Source organism: Metopolophium dirhodum, chromosome 1, assembly GCF_019925205.1.
Source record: "Metopolophium dirhodum isolate CAU chromosome 1, ASM1992520v1, whole genome shotgun sequence".
In the NCBI taxonomy this organism is placed as follows: Eukaryota; Metazoa; Arthropoda; class Insecta; order Hemiptera; family Aphididae; genus Metopolophium; species Metopolophium dirhodum.
The window spans coordinates 49,864,273-49,883,283 of record NC_083560.1 but is presented as its reverse complement, the minus strand read 5'-3'; the positions used below and the strand labels follow the sequence as shown (position 1 = coordinate 49,883,283).

At 33.8% G+C, this 19,011-nt stretch overlaps 2 protein-coding genes across 2 annotated transcripts; one reads left to right on the top strand and one right to left on the bottom strand.

Annotated features, from left to right (window-relative positions):
• Positions 1 to 8,139: 8,139 nt before the first annotated feature.
• Positions 8,140 to 9,483, bottom strand: LOC132939705 (craniofacial development protein 2-like). Its single transcript, XM_061007028.1, has 2 exons — positions 9,467 to 9,483; positions 8,140 to 9,373 (listed from the first exon to the last, which is right to left on the bottom strand). The coding sequence occupies exons 1-2, from the start codon at positions 9,481 to 9,483 to the stop codon at positions 8,140 to 8,142; spliced, it is 1,251 nt and encodes a 416-aa protein (XP_060863011.1).
• A 592-nt stretch (positions 9,484 to 10,075) lies between these two features.
• Positions 10,076 to 10,876, top strand: LOC132939698 (uncharacterized). The gene has a single exon (XM_061007019.1). The coding sequence runs from the start codon at positions 10,076 to 10,078 to the stop codon at positions 10,874 to 10,876; it is 801 nt and encodes a 266-aa protein (XP_060863002.1).
• Positions 10,877 to 19,011: the final 8,135 nt, after the last annotated feature.

The following is a 19,011-nucleotide window of genomic DNA, read 5'->3' as shown; positions in this document are numbered from 1 at the left end:
GTTAATTAAAATAAATAATAATAGTATTAGGGTAATTATGTGGGTATATTTTACATATCGGTTATAAAATAATAATATAAGGGCACAGGGCAAATACAATAAGTATATAATGGCACATGGCAAATACAATAAGTATATAAGTTTGGCGCATACTTCCCCGGCCCACGGGAGGCGACACGCCATATTAATCATGGTATGTCCTCACAGGGTTACCGGGAAAGCGTGCGGGGTTTACATTAGTCGGGAAACAGGGGGAATACATTTTGTAGGGAATTGTCTTGCGACGCCTCCTCCGGCACACACGTTATACGAACGTGAATTTCGCATAACGTGTGGCCCACGTGCTGGTAAAGGGGGGGGGGGATAAGGGGAAAGATATGACATATTACGACTGGTTGACTGCGTGGTTGACGTGGTTGACGTGTCCGCTCCGGCCGCCGCCCGGGCCCTCGTGGTTAGTCTTAGCCCATCATTTTGTTGTGGACAGCGTGGTTGACTCTTTTAAGACGGATCCGGGTCGATGCCAGGTGGAATCGGCAGACAGACTGTGTCGGCAGACGAAAATTGTATCGGCGGACGAAAAACTGTGTCGGCAGACGATAAAGTGTGTCGGCAGACGATAAGTGCCTTAAGTGGTGACCAGTCGACAGACAGAAAAGAATTAAATAGCCAGCGATGAGATGGTGAGCTGATCGTCCGGCCGTTGCTGGTGTCGTAGCTTTTGTCGTGGTAGTAGGGTGGATCAGTGTCGTCGTTTTGCGGGATTGTACATATTATCGTGGGAGTACAGTATTGTCTGCGGGCCGTACCGGCGGACGCGACGAAAGCGCCGGAGGCGACGGGTGACGGGCAACCGCGACACGTCGGCGACGGACACTGCATGATGACGGGGGGGTCGGGGAGCATTTATTGCATAACACTGCGGTCGTTTGTGCATTAGCGCGCGATATCTACTTTTATTACTAATGGTTATAAGAATAACGGTGCGTTGACTTGTCAACAACGTTAGCAATAGGTATGTTCAGGGATGGTTATCATAATTTATGAGGCTGAAAATTCCGTGACGTTACAAATATAATTTATTTCCACAAGCAATAAATAATATGCATTAAAAATCCTAGGTTATTTTTAATACTATATTAAGCAATAGGTAATTGATTGGTTATAAGAATATTTAAAGATCTATAAATCAATCACAAAAGTTGAATCCTGATACTCATTAGTATTTAGTTATAGAGTTAAATTATTAAATAAGTATAAGATCATTTTTTTTTATCAGTTATATATTAATAGCTAATAATAAAAAAAAAAGATCATTTTTAATTACAAATTTACTAACTTCTGCAAGTACTTTCCCGTTTTTATCCGTCATAATTTTTTACGTATTATGTCTGATTCTCTGAAGTGTAGTTCACAAACCAATTGTTTCGGTTTGATTACAAATTCCTTCCTGGGTATAGCTTTTGTCCATTGAGCAAGTCTGATTGTATCTTTAGGGACAGTAAAAAAGTGGCGTTTTTGAGTGCAAGAGTCATATCCCGAAGTACACGCCGGAACAATACAACGATGCCCGGGCATGTTGAAAAATTAAATACTACAGTGACTAGTCTATAATCTAAATACTATATTACTATACAATATGTCATCAATATCAATATATTATATTCCAGAAGTCAATAAGAAATAATATTCGTCATTGGACAATACACAAGATAGCCGTCGTAAGTCGCGACACCGTACAGTCCACACGTATGTTTGTATCGCGCTCCGCTTATCAGCTCCCGATAGCAAAGTCGTTTGTGCCCGCCGTGACGTTTACTCCGTCGTGGTGCTAACCACTGGTAATGTATATTTTTATTATACTCCCCAAGGCCAACTACCTGTTCACCTTATCTACATCATTATGAGTGCTAATCGCCAGCCGACCGGCTCTCATAGCTACACTAACAAAAACAAAACTACAAATCAAAAAAATAAACAACTCTCTCCGTTAATTATACCAAAAACCTTAATTAATCAAACGGGCTCTTACTCACCGTTGGACTTCTCCGATAACGAGAATGACTGGCAAACAGTCACAAATGACTCGGGTAAACGTCAAAGATCGCCCAACACTCTCTCATCACCACTTCCAAAAAAAGACACTAGTATTTTCATCTCTTCAAATCGCTTCTCTCCATTAGCCCCTCCCAATGAAGAATCTCAAATGGACACCAACAATATTGAACAGTCACAGGAAGTCACCCCTCCCAAAACCGTCAACCCGCCACCAATATTCATAGAATCCAATTTAAATTTCAACAATTTTATCGCCAAAATCAAGGAACTTACGCAACCTATTGGTTTCGAATGTAAATCCTCCACCAAAGGGGTTAAACTACAAACATTTAATTCGGACTCGTACAGATCTGTAGTTAAATTTCTTAAGGAAAGCCAAGTTCCTTTCCACTCATTCCAGAACAAAGAATCTAAACCATACAGAATTGTGATAAAAAATCTCCACCCTACCACGGACATATCTTTCATAAAAGATGAATTAACCTCACTGGGCTTCCAACCCAGAAATATTATGAATGTACTTCACAGACAATCTAAGGCACCTCTCCCTATGTTCTTCATTGACTTAGAACCGGATATTAACAACCCTGATATCTTCAAGCTTTCACTCCTATGCTACTCAAAAGTAAAAGTCAAAGCTCCTCGTCCCAAAAAAGACACTCCCCAATGCCTTCGATGTCAATCATATGGTCATACACGCACTTACTGCAACCACCACCCCAGATGTGTTCGCTGCGGTGATCCCCATGACTCATCACAATGCCAAAAAGATCGAACCCAACCCGCCAAATGTGCCCTATGCGGCGGCCCACATCCTGCCAACTACAAAGGTTGCTCAGTGCACAAAGAACTCAGCAAAAATAGAAAACACTTACCATCGAATCCCTGGCACAAAAACGCACCGAACCACCAAACATCTTCCTCCTCACAAGAACCTCACAAAAACACCAACGTGGAATTCCCTCCCTTGCCACAAAATACGCCCAATCATTCACACAGAACACATCAAGAATCTCCTATCCCTAGTGTTCCGAATAACACAACGGATCAGCTTACGTCTTTCATCATGGAATTCAGATCTCTAATCAATCCCCTGATATCCCTACTTACATCACTCATCGAAAAACTTATCTCAAACAATGGCAGAAAATAAGCTATCCGCCTTAAACATTCTTCAATGGAACGCAAATGGAATCACCAATAACACGGAAGAACTTAAACTTGTTCTCGCAGAAAAAAACATAGATATAGCTCTCATCTCCGAATCTCATCTCACCTCCAGTTCAAAATTTAAAATTTTCGGATACGACTGCCTCCAAGCCAATCACCCCGATGACTCAGCTCATGCTGGTGCCGCACTACTAATTTCTACTAAAATCCCACACTCACCATTTCATCCTAAATCTAACCAACACATGCAGATAGTCGCTACATCTATAAATATTAACTCCATACCCACGTCTATTGCATCAGCCTACTTCCCACCTGGATCACCTTTTCCGGCAGAAGATCTGTCACTATTTCTTCAAACACTTAATCACACATACATCATAGGTGCAGACTTTAATGCGAAGCACGAAGCATGGGGCTGTCGCTCAAAGAACACTAGAGGTCGCACTCTACACAACTTTATAACAATCAAGCGCTCTAAGGTTATCTCTCCAGCCTCCCCCACCTACTGGCCAACCCACGTAAATCGTCACCCTGATTATCTTGATTTTTTTCTATCTAACCTCCCCAATCACATCCATATAAATATTTCTAACCTTAATGACCCTGCATCTGACCACACACCGATCATCCTCAATATTCAAGCAAATGTTCCCTTCCACCCATTCGTTAAAAAACGCACAGATTGGAACAAATTTCGCAATATTATGTCAACTTCTTCCTCTTTAAACATTAAGTTAAAAAATCCCACCGATATAGATACTGCCATAAACACCCTCACAAACAACATTCAAGACTCATTTCGAATATCTTCGACCACATCTGCATCTCAAGACAACTCCAGTAGAAATACCACTCCGGAAATAAGAGAGCTCATATCTCAAAAACGCCGGGCTCGAAACACTTGGCAACGTACTCACTACCCGATAGACAAACAACGGTACAACTATTTTTCCAACAAACTCAAGTCAACTCTCAAGAAACATAAAAATCAACTATACACCTCCCATATTCAATCTCTTTCCCCCTCAAATGGGTCTCTCTGGAGAAAAACCAAAGCTCTTTTAAAGCATGAATCTACCATTCCCCCTCTTCGCTATCAGAACAACAATCTTGCTACCACTGACCAAGATAAATCAGATCTGCTGGCTAACCATCTTGCAAATACATTTAAACCTCACAAAATCTCCCCTGATGATACTCACATGCTTCAAGTTGATCAATTCATCTCATCGCCTCTGTCCATGGCACTTCCAGCCTCCCCAACTACTCCTGGCGAAGTTCTATCAATTGTTAAAAAACTCAGGAAAAATAAGTCACCCGGCCATGATCTCATTAACAACAAAATAGTCAAAAACTTACCTCCAAAAACCATCATTCTTCTCACCTACATCTTTAATGCTATATTTCGGCTATCTTATTTCCCTACCACTTGGAAATCAGCACTAATTATTACTTTACTTAAACCAGGCAAACAACCTGATTTGCCTGAATCGTATAGACCAATCAGCTTACTACCCACGTTTGGAAAAATTTTTGAAAAACTTCTTCTCAAAAGACTTGTGAATATCGCACTCAAACAAAATGCCCTTCCCAGCTTTCAATTCGGCTTCCGTGCCAAACATGCAACTTTTCACCAGCTCCACCGTGTAGTGGACCACATTGCTACATCTCTAGAAACAAAAAAATACTGCTCAGGACTTTTTCTCGACGTAGCTCAAGCCTTTGACACCGTTTGGCACGATGGTTTATTATACAAACTTAAAAAAATCTTTCCGGCACCCTATTATTTACTTCTAAAATCATACCTAAATAACAGAACATTCAGAGTCAAATTAAAAACCACATTTTCCAGCACACAAAACATTCTAGCCGGTGTTCCTCAGGGAAGTGACATCGCTCCTTTCCTATACACATTGTTCACAGCTGACATTCCTACAACGGATAACACCCTAATAGGGACATATGCCGACGACACCGCAATCCTTTCATCTAATCAAGACCCTTTCGAAGCAAGCAGCCTACTTCAAAATCATCTGAACAGCTTATCTCACTGGTTTAAATCTTGGAAAATCAAGATCAACGACTCCAAGTCTTCTCATGTCACTTTCTCCCTCCACCCCGGGGACTGTCCTCATATAATATTCGAGAATGCAATCATTCCTCACTCAAATGAAGTCAAATATCTCGGCTTATTGTTTGTCAGAAGGCTCACCTGGGGCCCCCACCTCAAAACCAAACGCAAACAACTAAATAGCCGCCTTCACATCCTTAGGCCTCTCATGAAATCCAATATGCACATCTCCAACCGTCTACTACTCTACAAATCCCTTCTGCAACCTATCTGGTCATACGGAATCGCTCTTTGGGGTACCACTAAACCATCGAACACTAGAACAATACAAGCTTTCCAAGCAATCTGCCTCCGCATGATTGCTAAAGCCCCTTGGTACGTCACAAATGTTGCTCTTCATAATGACCTCCAAATCCCCACCATCAAACATACAGCAATCAAACATTATCTTCGCCTGCACTCCAATATGGAACATCACTCAAACCCCTTCATCGCTCAACTTCACACCAACGCTCTTCCAGACAACCCAGCCAGTCGCCTCAAACGTGAATGGCCCAGAGATCTTCTCAACGCACATTAAACTCAACGTGTTTATTACTATCTCTCCCTAAATTACCACCCACGTAGGAATTTCTAATGTGAAACTCCTACTCATTGTCTTTTTCTCACTGCCTCATTTTATATTCTTTCATTCACATTTACTTATTGTACCATTTTAGTATAGATTGTAAATTTTCACAAATAAATGACATTAAAAAAAAAAAAAAAAGTCGTAACTCGTAATTATATAATATATCCAGCGCTACTAGGGCGAACGCACAACTAGCGCTTCGACGGACAATCACACTGATAGGCGACACTAAAGGATCATTATTTAACACGATCGATATAGGAAAGTGCGTCGGCGTGCGTTCAGCACATTTGTTTTGGAGTACTTGTCCAATATTTTTATTTCCAGACTTGTGTTTAAGGTAAGTAAATTCTTCTTCTTCTTCTTCAGCTTAGCGGTCCATTCAGGGCCATCGCTGCCATCAAAATTTCTCTCCACCTCTCTCTCTGATATGCTGTCTCTAAAGTTGCGTCCTGGTCTATCATTTCTATATCTTTGGCAACTACGTCAATCCATCGGGTTTTGGGTCGTCCTAGGGGTTTCGTTTTATTTATTTTATTGATAAGTACATTTTTAATTAATTGTCCATCTGCCCTCCATACATGTCCGAACCATTCTAGTCGTTTTTTCCTAATAAAGTAGAGTATGTCTGGCTTATTATAAAGAGACTTAATATTTTCGTTGCTTCTTCTTTCGTATGTCTGTGTTTCTGGGTTGAAGATTGGTCCATAAATGGTTCGTAACACTTTCCTTTCGAACGTGATAAGTCTTCTGCTATCACCTTTAGTTAACGACCAGGTTTCACAGGCATATGTTATCACAGGTCGAAGGTAGCTATGATATAGTAGTATCTTTGATCCTCTCGATAACAGCTTAGACCTCAGGAGTTTGATAATACTGAAGTAACATCTATTTCCACTAGTGATCCGTTCACTTATTTCTATATGCATATCATTTTTGTTGTTGATGTTTACGCCTAAATACTTAAAATTATCAACTTTTTCAAATTTATAATTATCCACTACTATGGAATCTATATTTGGTGGTCTTCTCGATACGACCATATACTTAGTTTTCCCCTCGTTTACATGTAATCCTATTCCTTTACTTGCATTTATGAGTTTAGATGTTGAGTTGATGATTTCCTCTTTGGTTTCACCCATCAGCACAATGTCATCTGCATAGGCTAACCTAACTTGTTCATTGCTTATCTCCATCCTTCTGTCATCGTTTGTGTCTCTAATTATTTTTTCGAGGGCTAGGTTAAATAGAGCAGGTGACAACGCGTCCTCTTGTTTAAGGCCAGATTTGACTTCAAAAGGATCTGAGATGCCTTGCATATAACACACTCTGCATAGTGTTTTTTCGTAACATGCTTTTATTAGGTTCACATACTTTTTGGGTATTCCTAAAATTACCAATGCTTTCCAAAGCTCTTCTCTGTCTACACTATCATACGCCTGCTTGTAATCCACAAAGACTAGATGCAGGTCCTTCCCAAATTCATAGTATTTTGACATTAATTGTCTTAGCGCGAAAACATGGTCTGTTGTGGATTTTCCTCTCCTAAACCCACATTGGTAATTCCCAACTATTTCTTCAACATACGGGTTTAACCTTTCTAATATCAGTGTTGTCAGAATTTTATAGCATGTGTCCAGTTGCGAAATTCCTCTATAGTTCTCAGTTTTAGTAGGGTTACCTTTTTTAAATATTGGGCATATAATTGCAGTTTTCCATTCTTCCGGAATTGTCTCAGTTTTCCATATTGTTTTAATAACTTCTGTAATTTTGCTCACCAACATCGTACCACCTTTTTTAAGTAATTCCACTACTATGCTGTTTTCTCCTGGGGCTTTGTTATTTTTAAGCCTCTTAATCAGATTATCAATTTCTTCGTATTTGGGAGCGTCTATATCTATTTCTGCTGTTAGACAGTCCTCGCTTGGATTTAAACCCTGCCCTATTGAGGGTCAGTTCAGGAGGTCTTCAAAATGTTCCTTGAATTGGTTAATTACTTGTCTTTCTTCTGTGATCATAGTTCCCGTACCGTCCACTAAGATCCTTGTTTGTGGTTTAAAGCCAACTTTTACTTCCCCGGTCATTTTGAAAAACTTTTTTGCGTTGTATCTATTGGTTTCTATTTCTTCTATTTTCTTCTTTTCGTTTAGACGTTTCTCTCTCCTTAACGCTTTATTTGTCAACTTTCTTTGTTCTTCATATTCTCTTATGCACTCGTCTGATTTTGTAGTGCTTTTTTCCTCAATTCGTTTCTTCTGATAACTGCATTCTTACACAGATCGTTGAACCAGTTTTTATTCTTTTCTTTTGGTTTCATTCCTAGAATCTCCGTTGCACTATTAACCACCGCTCCCTTTGTTCTGTTCCAAATCGTATCAATTTCTGTACTATGGCTTATTTGATTTATATTATTATTTTGTAATTCATGTGCAATTCTCTCAATATAATTATGATTTATTTCAATATCATTTAATTTTTGAATGTCGTACTTTATTGTAGGTTTCCTTTTTTCCAAGTTCCATTTTGTTGCCAGTCTCAGGTTAAATTTCGCATACACTAGGTAGTGATCTGAGTCTGCGTCAGCTCCTCTATACGTTCTTACATTCCTTATGCATCCCCTAAATCTCCTGTCGATAAGTATGTGGTCAATTTGATTAAATGTTCTTCCATCAGGGGATTTCCAAGTGACTTTGTGTATATTTTTTCTGGGGAAATATGTACTGCTTATTATACAATTTTTTGAATGTGCAAAATTTATCAGTCTGGTTCCATTTCCGTTACTAATTTCATGTAAGCTGTTAGGTCCTATGACCGGTCTATATATATGTTCCCTTCCAACCTTCGCGTTCATATCACCTACTACTATCTTTATACAGTGCAACGGTAAAGTGTCATATACCCTTTCTAGTTCTTCATAGAATTTGTCCTTTATGTCTTCATCTTTTTCCTCTGTTGGGGCATAGCAGTTTATGATAATTAAGTCAAATATCCTTCCCGCTATACGTATATAGCAAATTCTATCATTAAAGGCTGAGAAGGTCTTAACATTTGGTAGTATCTTGTCGTGTACTATAAAACCTACTCCATTTTCATGTCTTCCATTAGTAGTGCCACTGTAAAATAATGTTATATTGTCTTTCTTTAGGTTTCCACTATTTGGCCACCTTATCTCTTGTACTGCTAATATGTCAATTGTATAGTTATTATAAGCGTCAAGTACATTTTGCAATGCTCCAGGTTTGTTTAGTGTTCTGACGTTCCAAGTTCCTATACGTAGCCCATTTTCCGATTCCAGTTGTTTGCCATTTTCAATCCAGTTCCGAGGCTTTTTTGATGGTTTCTTAACTGAGTGTTTTTTGCAAGAACGGGTTGTTGGCCCGAAGCTCAACCCCCAAGATTGGAGGGCCGTTCCGCGCCGACTACTTAAAGTCAGCGTGGTGCTATTGCAATATACTTTGCAGTGTATTGGGCGATGGGAGCGCAACTTTCCCTACGCCAATGACTGGGATCCGCGGGTTTGTCACGCCCGTTACCAATTAAGGTACCCCATGCGGAAGTAAATTATTTTTATTAAATATCAAACTAGAAAACATGCTTGATTTAATGGTAGAACTTTTGTTTTTTTATTGACTTCCTTTAACTTATGATTCTTTATCGCAGATACACATTTTCTTAACGTTTTCATCTCAAATGAATTTACATTTTTAATCATGTTTCTTTTATTAAATATAATGACATTAAAAATTGTTTTAAGCACGATATACCTATATAGTTAAATGAAGATAATATGTTTCTCTATACGAATCTGCAAATATTTTTGCAGTAAAGCCTATCACGAAATTACCTACTATCACGAAATTACATTACCTTACAAAATTATTTTTTAAATTTATCTAAATCCTATTTTACTACATATATATACTTTATTAATTATTTAAAAATATTTTGTGGTATTTAGATCTTAAAGTATAATGTCAAAAAAAGGTTCATACAGAAAATATGCCAATTTTGAATTGGTAGCTGCAGCTAAAATGGTCAATGAACAAAAAATGTCTATTTACAAAGCAGCAAAAATCAATGGAGTTCCATGGAGTTAACTTAAAGATTTTTTGAAACGTGATAATGTTGAATTAGTTCCAAAAATGGGAAGACCATATGCACTTACATCAGACCTTGAAATACAAATATTAAACTATATCATAAAGATGCAAGAACTTGGCTTTGGTTTGACTGTGTTACAGGTAAGAAAAATAGCTCACAAAATAGCCACTGCAGCTGGACGTGGATCTTATTTCAATGAAGATAATGAATCTGCTAGCAAGTGGTGGTGGGTGAATTTCAAAAAAAGGTATAATCTAACACTTAGAGTTCCTGAAAATCTTGCTGCTTATAGGGCATTGATGGCTAACAGTCATATGATCAGTGATTTTTATTCGAAACTAGATACATTAATGATCCAATTAGGTATTAAAGATATGCCTGACCGTCTTTGGAATTGTGGCAAAACTGGACTATCTTATGTGGTAAAGCCTAATAAAGTAGTAACTGATATTGGTAAACATTATGTCTATAAAAGAACTTATGCTGATCGTGGAGAAACGCATACACTTTTAGGATGTGTATGTGCTAATGGTGCATGGATTCCACCTTTAATTATATTCAAAGGCGTTAAATGGAACGATAATCTTAAAACCGATTGTTTACCAAACTGTATAGTAAAATTATCTCCAAAAGGATGGATAAATAGTGAATTTTTTATTGATTCTATTCCAAGTGAACGACCTGTGATATTATTTATGAATTCACATGCATCACACATTAACATGGATGTTATGACACTTGCAAAAGAAAATGAAATATATTTATTTACATTTCCAGCTCATACTAGACATTTATTACAACCAATAGATGTAGGAGTATACAAGCCACTTAAGTCAAACTGAGCCACTAGCTTAAATGACTTTATGAGGGAAAATCCTGGAGAAAAACCAAATCGGACAACTTTTCATGCAATATTGAATCCAGCATTTATTAAAAGCTTTTCTAAAAAAATATAGAAAATGCATTTAAAAAAAGTGGCATTTGCCCTTTAAATAAAAATGCCATTCCTCCAGAAGCAATAGCTCCATCTCAATAATTGACAAACAGAGATATTCAAAGTACAGAAATTCAACTACACAGTATTACTGCTATACAAACATTGTTAACTATTCCATCTGTAGAGCCAACCACACCTAACCCTAATAGGCCAAAAAGGGATTGAAGTGCAAAGTGTCTGACTCCTCCTGATCAACCTATTCCATCAACTTCAAAGGATTCTATTCCTGTATGTTCTAAAAAAAGTACAAAAATAAAAATGCATCAAAAGATGATGATTGGGAGTGCGGTGTTTGTAAACAAAGTTACAACAGTGATGTAAAAAAAAAAAAATGGAAAAAAATGGGTGCAATGTTCCTATTGTTTAGGTTAGGTTTAGTACCTTATCATGAGAGTTGTCAAACATATGAGGACATTGTTGAAGTATTTATGTGTGATACATGTTGTCAACAAGAATGTGATTTAGAAAAATAAGTAAATATAAAAATATGTAAATATAAAGTAATGAAAGTTTTATTATAATTTTGTTAACTTATAAGCCTGACTATATTTATATTTTATAAACTTAAAGACTGATTGAATAATTATGAGTTCAAAAAGTGTTGATATTTTTTATTATATTAGGTTTACCAGATGTTATACCTACTTAATTATTAAAGAAAAATTTGAATGAAAAATTTAGTTTTTATATTAAGAGTTTTTTGGTTTTTTTTTTATATAAAGATATATACCTATATATATATTAATATTAGGTGTGTAGGTCTGTTATTTTATTTTCTAAGCTACCTATGTTAAAAGTTTATTTTTTTTTTTATATAAATATAAAGTAATGAAAGTTTTATTATAATTTTGTTAACTTATAAGCCTGACTATATTTATATTTTATGAACTTAAAGTCTGATAGAATAGTTATGAATTCAAAAAAAGTGTTGATATTTTTGTTATATTATACCAGATGTTATACTTAATTAATAAAGAAAAATTTAAATTATTGTGTACTCACGAAATTACCGAACCACTATCACGAAATTAAATATCATATCACAAAATTACCTAACTTTTCTCAATGACTTTTGAGCTTTTATAAAAACTTATCAAAGGACTTAAAATCCCAAAACTGCATAGATTCTACTAACTTTACTCTATGTTCATCAAACAATTTATTTAAGTAATTCAGTAAAATTACTGAAATTGACTTTGTAATTACACATCTAGTTAATTTATCACGAATATACCTTCCTTTACCCTACCTATTAATTATTAGTGTAGGTGTTAATTTTTTCTGAGATGTTTTTGTAATATTTAGAATCACTTATGGCTAAGCTTAATTAACTAACTGATTTTTATTTGTGTTTATAGGTACCTAGAATATATTTTTATAATATATATATATTATAAATGCAAGGTTTTAAGCTATTATCAATAATATTATGTTGTGTAAAATGGTAAAATGTAGACAACTAATGAATACTTAATTATTATGACTTACATAAAATACAATATAACATTAATGACTTCTATTACTATATAATGATGAATGCAATGTTTATCTTATAGTAGTTTATTGCTATAATTTATTATTAATTGAAATTGTGAAAAGGTGTTATCAAAGTGCATTTTGACCCTGGGTATAGTTTATAAGATCCCTTCAAATTGTATCTATTCAATAAGAAGCATTTATTACATTGTATCTCAATATTTTAAACTCTTCCAACAAATAATTTTTGTATATGTTTTTATACAATAAACTGATATTCATTCACAATATAAATTATTGACTGTCTAAACTAACCAGATGTCCGGATTAACGAAGACTGAATAAGTGAGATTGTACTGTATATTATGCATGTAAAGATGTATATTTTTAAGTATTGTACTTATATTCGTTACTAAACTTAATCTTAAGTTTATTTTTTTACCCAATTATGAATTATAAACCAAATAATTAGTTAACAGTTTCACTTATAATATTGTTAGGTTAAGTAAAATGACTAATTAATAATTAAAGTTTTTAAATTTATAATTTAAACCATTTAATATATTATACATAACTCGAGTGGGAAGCCATCTAAATGTTTTAGTAATTACAAATAACATGAATAATAGGATTTTACTAATATTATGATTTTATTAATATAAGGAATTTATAAATATTAATATTTTATTAATATTAAGATTTCACAAATTTTAAGGTTTATTTAAAATTATGATTATATTTTTATTAGGATTTTATTAATATTAAGATTTTACTTATATTAAGATTTTATTAATATTAGGGTTTTATTAATATTAGGATTTTATAAATATTAGGATTTTACTAATATTAATAATTCATTAATATTAATAACCATTATTTAATATTTAGTTAAATATTTTTTAATATTATTACACATAAGTTAATTACAGACTAATAATATTAATATAATTAAAAATGGGGGGGGGGGGGAAATGTCCATTTACCCTATATGATACGTATATGGTACGTTTGTAAAAATAATATAATTTGTGATTTGTAATATGATAAAGTATAAAAGATACACTTGATGACTCATTTTTTAATTTAAAATCAGTTTATTATTTAATTAATATTATGATTTATAATACATATTATAATGTACACAAATATATATTTATTGAATTAAAATATTCATTCCATTCCTAGTAGGAGAGTTGTCTCTTTGATAGCCCACTCGCAGATGACAGTTTGACATTTTGTAATTTATTATTTGTCTGGGTCGGAAATCAATTTGGTTAATTTCGGCAACGCTTAATAATATCTAACAGCATGAAAAACGGTACGCTATCCAGTAACATGGGGGGACAGTTCTCCCGCAAAACGGCCATCTGTTCACTTTAAAACAAATGACAAACATATTAATATAATAACTTCTTTCGATTACTACTCGATGAGTATTAGGAGGATAATGATGGAAATACGATGATGGTTTAAAGGTGGAGGAACTGAGATACTTACGAATTTCCACTTATTATCTTAATTTTTAGGTAATTAATCAACTCAAGACGAAAGCACATCTCACTATAGACGATGAAGGAAACAACAACTGGACTAGGTCGTCTAACGCCACCACCAATTGGAATGTAGAATATAAGGTCAGCCTAGAAAAAATAACATATATATTATTTATTTATTTATTAAATACAAACAGGCGTATTGTATTATACTGCAAATATTGAAAAATAAAATTTAAAAAATATTTTGCTTTATTCTATGTATATAGATGAGAAGTCAAAATAGTAGTTTTATTTTGTGTTTATACTAATTTGAATTTAATTTAAAAACATACGGCCCAGTTATTTATTGCTATATCTAAGTTGATCAAATAATAAATATTGAAACAATTTAAGTGTTAAAAAATATTCCACTAATAAAAACTTAAAAATAACTAATTTCAAGGATTAACTTTACTTTATTACCAAGTATAAATATTGCAGACACATTAACTTTACAGAAAAACTACGCAAATTTAAATCAGCAGACGAAAGAAACTAATAGTCTATTATTATGAAAGTAATAATAATAACTGTCTAACTGTTTACTTGTGTTTAGATATAAAAACAGAATGTAACTTTATGCAGTATCAATATATCAGTATCAAGATTTTATATTTTATAAAGATTTGAAAAATAATATTGTTTCATTTTAGGCTCCAATAACTTCAGACAATCTTAAGAGGACGCTACCCATGCATTTGTTGTCTCCGTCTTACACACGCACGACATAGCAAATTTCCGTTCACTAGTTTCAATAGTGTATTGTTAGTTTTAATATTATAGTGACGTATCATCAAACTTTCAGATAACAATATTATCTGTGCTTAATCGTTGGCGATTTTTCAATATTTTCATTTTCAAGTAAGATGTGTATGTGAAATATCAAAAATTAAAAATGCTCATATCTCGCTTGAAAATTAAAGTATCGAATAAAAGCCAACGCTTAAGCACAGATAATGTTATTATCTAAAACTGTTATAATAGGTCAATCCACTTTAATATGAAAAAATAATAGCATACTATTGAAACTAGTGAACGAACATTTGTCATGTCGTAAGTGTGTAAGACGGAGACAACAAATGCATGGGTAGCGTCCTAAAATATTAAATACCATTAACCATGTATGCAGCATTATTTGATGTTTCATCACGAGAAGCCTCCTGAACCGTTAGAGGAACAGGGCTTGGCGGGGGAGACGACAAGTCGATTATGTTCTCATTTATCGAGGCCATTTCTGGTTGACGACGATGACGCATAGGCATAGATAGTCCACTATACTGCTGAGTTTGAGAACTAGAAATTAGTATTTGTTCTCGTTTTTCTCGACGTTGTTGCCGTTGTTGATTTTGCTTTTGACGCTGTTGATGCAGTTGTTTTTCTTGTAATTCTCGTTGTTGCTGTAGTTGTTGTTGGTTTTGACGTTGTTGAAGCTGTTGTTTTTCTTGTAATTGTCGTTGTTGTCGTAGTTGTTGTGGTTTTTGACGTTGTTGAAGCTGTTGTTGTAGCACTTGTTGTTGATGATCTGGCGTGGCTGAAAAGTGAAACTGTTTAATTAAAATATTTATTGCTAATTTTTTTAATGATAAGACGCAAACAATATATACGCGTCCACATCAGTGAAAAGTTTAATATGGACGTAACTGCTAATTTGTTTTTAAATATAAAAACAGTACCTATGTTAAATTCTACAATATAAAATCAATAGGTTTTATATTTTATAAAGGTTTGAAAAATAATATTATTTTATTCAATACATCTAGTCAACCTATTTATTTATAGATCCATTATTTATTTATATTTAATAGTAAATACTAAAAATAATTTTAAGCTTAAAATAAATTATTCTTTTGAATACATTGTGAAAAACACACCAAACATTTTTAAAGAACCAAAAATATTAAAGCAATTTAATAAAATTGTTATACAACACATACTTGTTTGTTTTTTTCCAAAAGTGCACATCAATGGCACACTCTTTGTTATTGCTGGTGCTGTTGAAGTGTGAGGAATAGTACTTTCAGCGGTTTCTACTTGAGGAGGTGATTTGTTCCAGGCATCTGGTGTATTGACACGGGTTGAAGAATTATTCTGATTAATTAGGAGATGTGAATAAGTCTTCATAGGAGGCCAATAATCCTCAACATTTGTTTTTGGTGGAAAATAATTCTTAATAATCTCAAGACTGGCCTCTGTGCAAGATTCACTAACAATAAAATCATTTCTGATACCGTGGACTAGACAACAGAACTTGAGATAGGCCAAGTTCCAATTTTCTATTTTTATAGATTGATGTATTAGGTTTTCTATTTTAAAGCAGAATAGTGGAACATATTTTTGGTTATCTTTAATACAATATGGTACAACGATATTTGAAGAGTTAATCCGTAGAAAACCAAATTTTTCTTGTTGACCATTTTTATTTTTACACAATAATCTATTATTATAGTTCTAAGAATGTATACAATTCATCAACATCTTCTAAACGGACAATACAATCTTTTCCTGCGATAAACATTTTTTGCCCGTATACACAGTCAGCATGTTTTTGGTTGATCTCATTTAATAACTTAGCTTCAGGTTCATGTATAAAATGTCCATAGGCGTGCGCAGACTTTGTCCGCAGGGGGAGCCCCTTAAAAATGTCCGAACCAAAGATTCTTGTACTAATGACTACCGTAAAAAGGGGTGACTTCGGACATGTGGGGTGAATTCGGACAACACCATATTTCTTTAGTTATCTTATAATTTTAGAATACACGTTTAATAAAAGTTGAAAACTGATACTCTACGTTAATATCTATTATAACCTCCATAGAAAATAATATTTATTGATGACATAATGGTGTCATAGTACATGTTATAGAGGTAAATACAAAATATTATATTTTTGTATTTTTAAATTACATAACTACATTGTAGCACAACAGGAAATAGAAATATTTGATTGGGGTTTTCGGTTACCCATACCTGTTAACTTGTCTGTGTTAATTATTGGTAATTGCATTGATTTTATAATATACTGTAAAATCAATGTTAATTGGTACCTATATGCAAGGCTGGGCAAGTTAATGGTTTTTTTTAACTCAGTTAAGTTAAGTTAATATGCACCAATAACAAAAAGTTAAAAGTTAATTTATGTTAACTTAGTTAAGTTAAAAGTTAATACACACTTTTTGTTAATTTAACAGTTAGTAAATCTACTAAGTGTAGAAAATATTTGGAGGAGGTGGAAACAGTTTATTTTATTGTTCAAATTAAAAAAAAACCTCAAACTCGTCTACAATACACTTATACACGAAAGCAAATTAATCAAGCTTTGACTCATCAGTTGTTGAATTCAGTATAAGTGATTACATTTCGGCAAATATCACATTTAGTAATAACAATATTATTATAATACAATTCTATAGTATACAATTGATTGCGATTTTCGAATAACAAAATAATGTCACATTTAGGTGACTATATTTTCTTCTTAAAGCTGTTTATAACTTCATAAGCTGATTGTTAAAGTATGTGATTGTATCTATTTGTTGCTAATAATGAATTGGCCGTCAAATTAATCATTGTTATATTATCTATATGGTTATACCGGACACTGATTACCAAGACCAAGTAATACCTACCTATTAAAATAACAGCCACCCCAAACTTTTTAGTGGTTCATTGAACCACAAAATGCATGATCAAGCCACCTCTACTTTTATATATATTGGTATATTTTTGTTGATAATAATATATTAAACATCAAGAATTTAAGGGGGACCCTTAATATTATTCCGAAAATGGGACCCGAGGTAAATAAGTAAAATAATCCCGTTGCCAGTAGGTAGGCCTGGTAGGCCCAAGCCTACCCAGATTTTCTCTAGAAAAAAACCAATAATATTAAAAATAATAATATTCATTCACTTATACACGTTTTTACAACAGTATAATATTATTATAACACTATAATAATTTGGCTACATCACGGCGGCGACGTCATTAAAATATCATTAGGACTATCGCACTAGTCGATAATATACTAGAAATATATTGAATTATATTGAAAAATAGGTAGGTAATCGATAAAATAGTTGCTTACAAAATTCTTGTTATAAAGTTTTATTGGAATTTAATTTCACGATTATCCAGTATCCACTCATAAACATTTACCTAGTACCTATCTATAACTATTAGTATTGTTCGATTCGCAATTCTTCCGAATTGTCGTTGGTCGTTACAGACAGTTAGACCTCGTGTACATTGGTGAGCGGCGAGCGGCGAGCGGCGAGCGACGAGCGGCGCGTCGGCGATAATGAGCGGCGAGCGGCAGAGTGTGTATATTGGCTCGATATCCAAGAGCGGTCGCCGCTCTTGGCATAAAATACATAAAATATAAATGCATTTTGTATTTTAGTGTCATTCCGATTTTATACTCCAAGTTACAATCATGTCGGTAAATCGTCTGTCAATTTTGTTAGATAACCCAATTTTACGAAATAAAATTTTGAAAAAAAAAGGGTTGGTATTCATCCCATTAATCGTCGCAGATTAGTGTATGGTGAGTATCACCATTTATATTCTGATTTGCGAAAATCACCGAATAAATTTTTTGAGTATTTACGGATGTCAGTTCATACTTACGATTTTATATTGAGCAAAATAAATCATCGTATAAGAAAGAAGATTACTAACTTCAAGAAACCAATATCTCCTGCTGAAAGGTTATATGTAACTATAAGGTAAGTGAATAAATGTTTATAAATAAATATGTTCTAAATAATATATTATTAAGAAATTATAAGAACAACTTTATTTAAAATAAATGTAATCATATAAAATGTACAGGTATTACCTAGATATAATAATGTATAGAATGTATACAATATATTATATATGTACGTAAAAATGATTAAATTATTATAACTTTTATAATGATATAATTAATATTACTAAAAATTAAAAAAAAAATTCAATGAAAATAAAA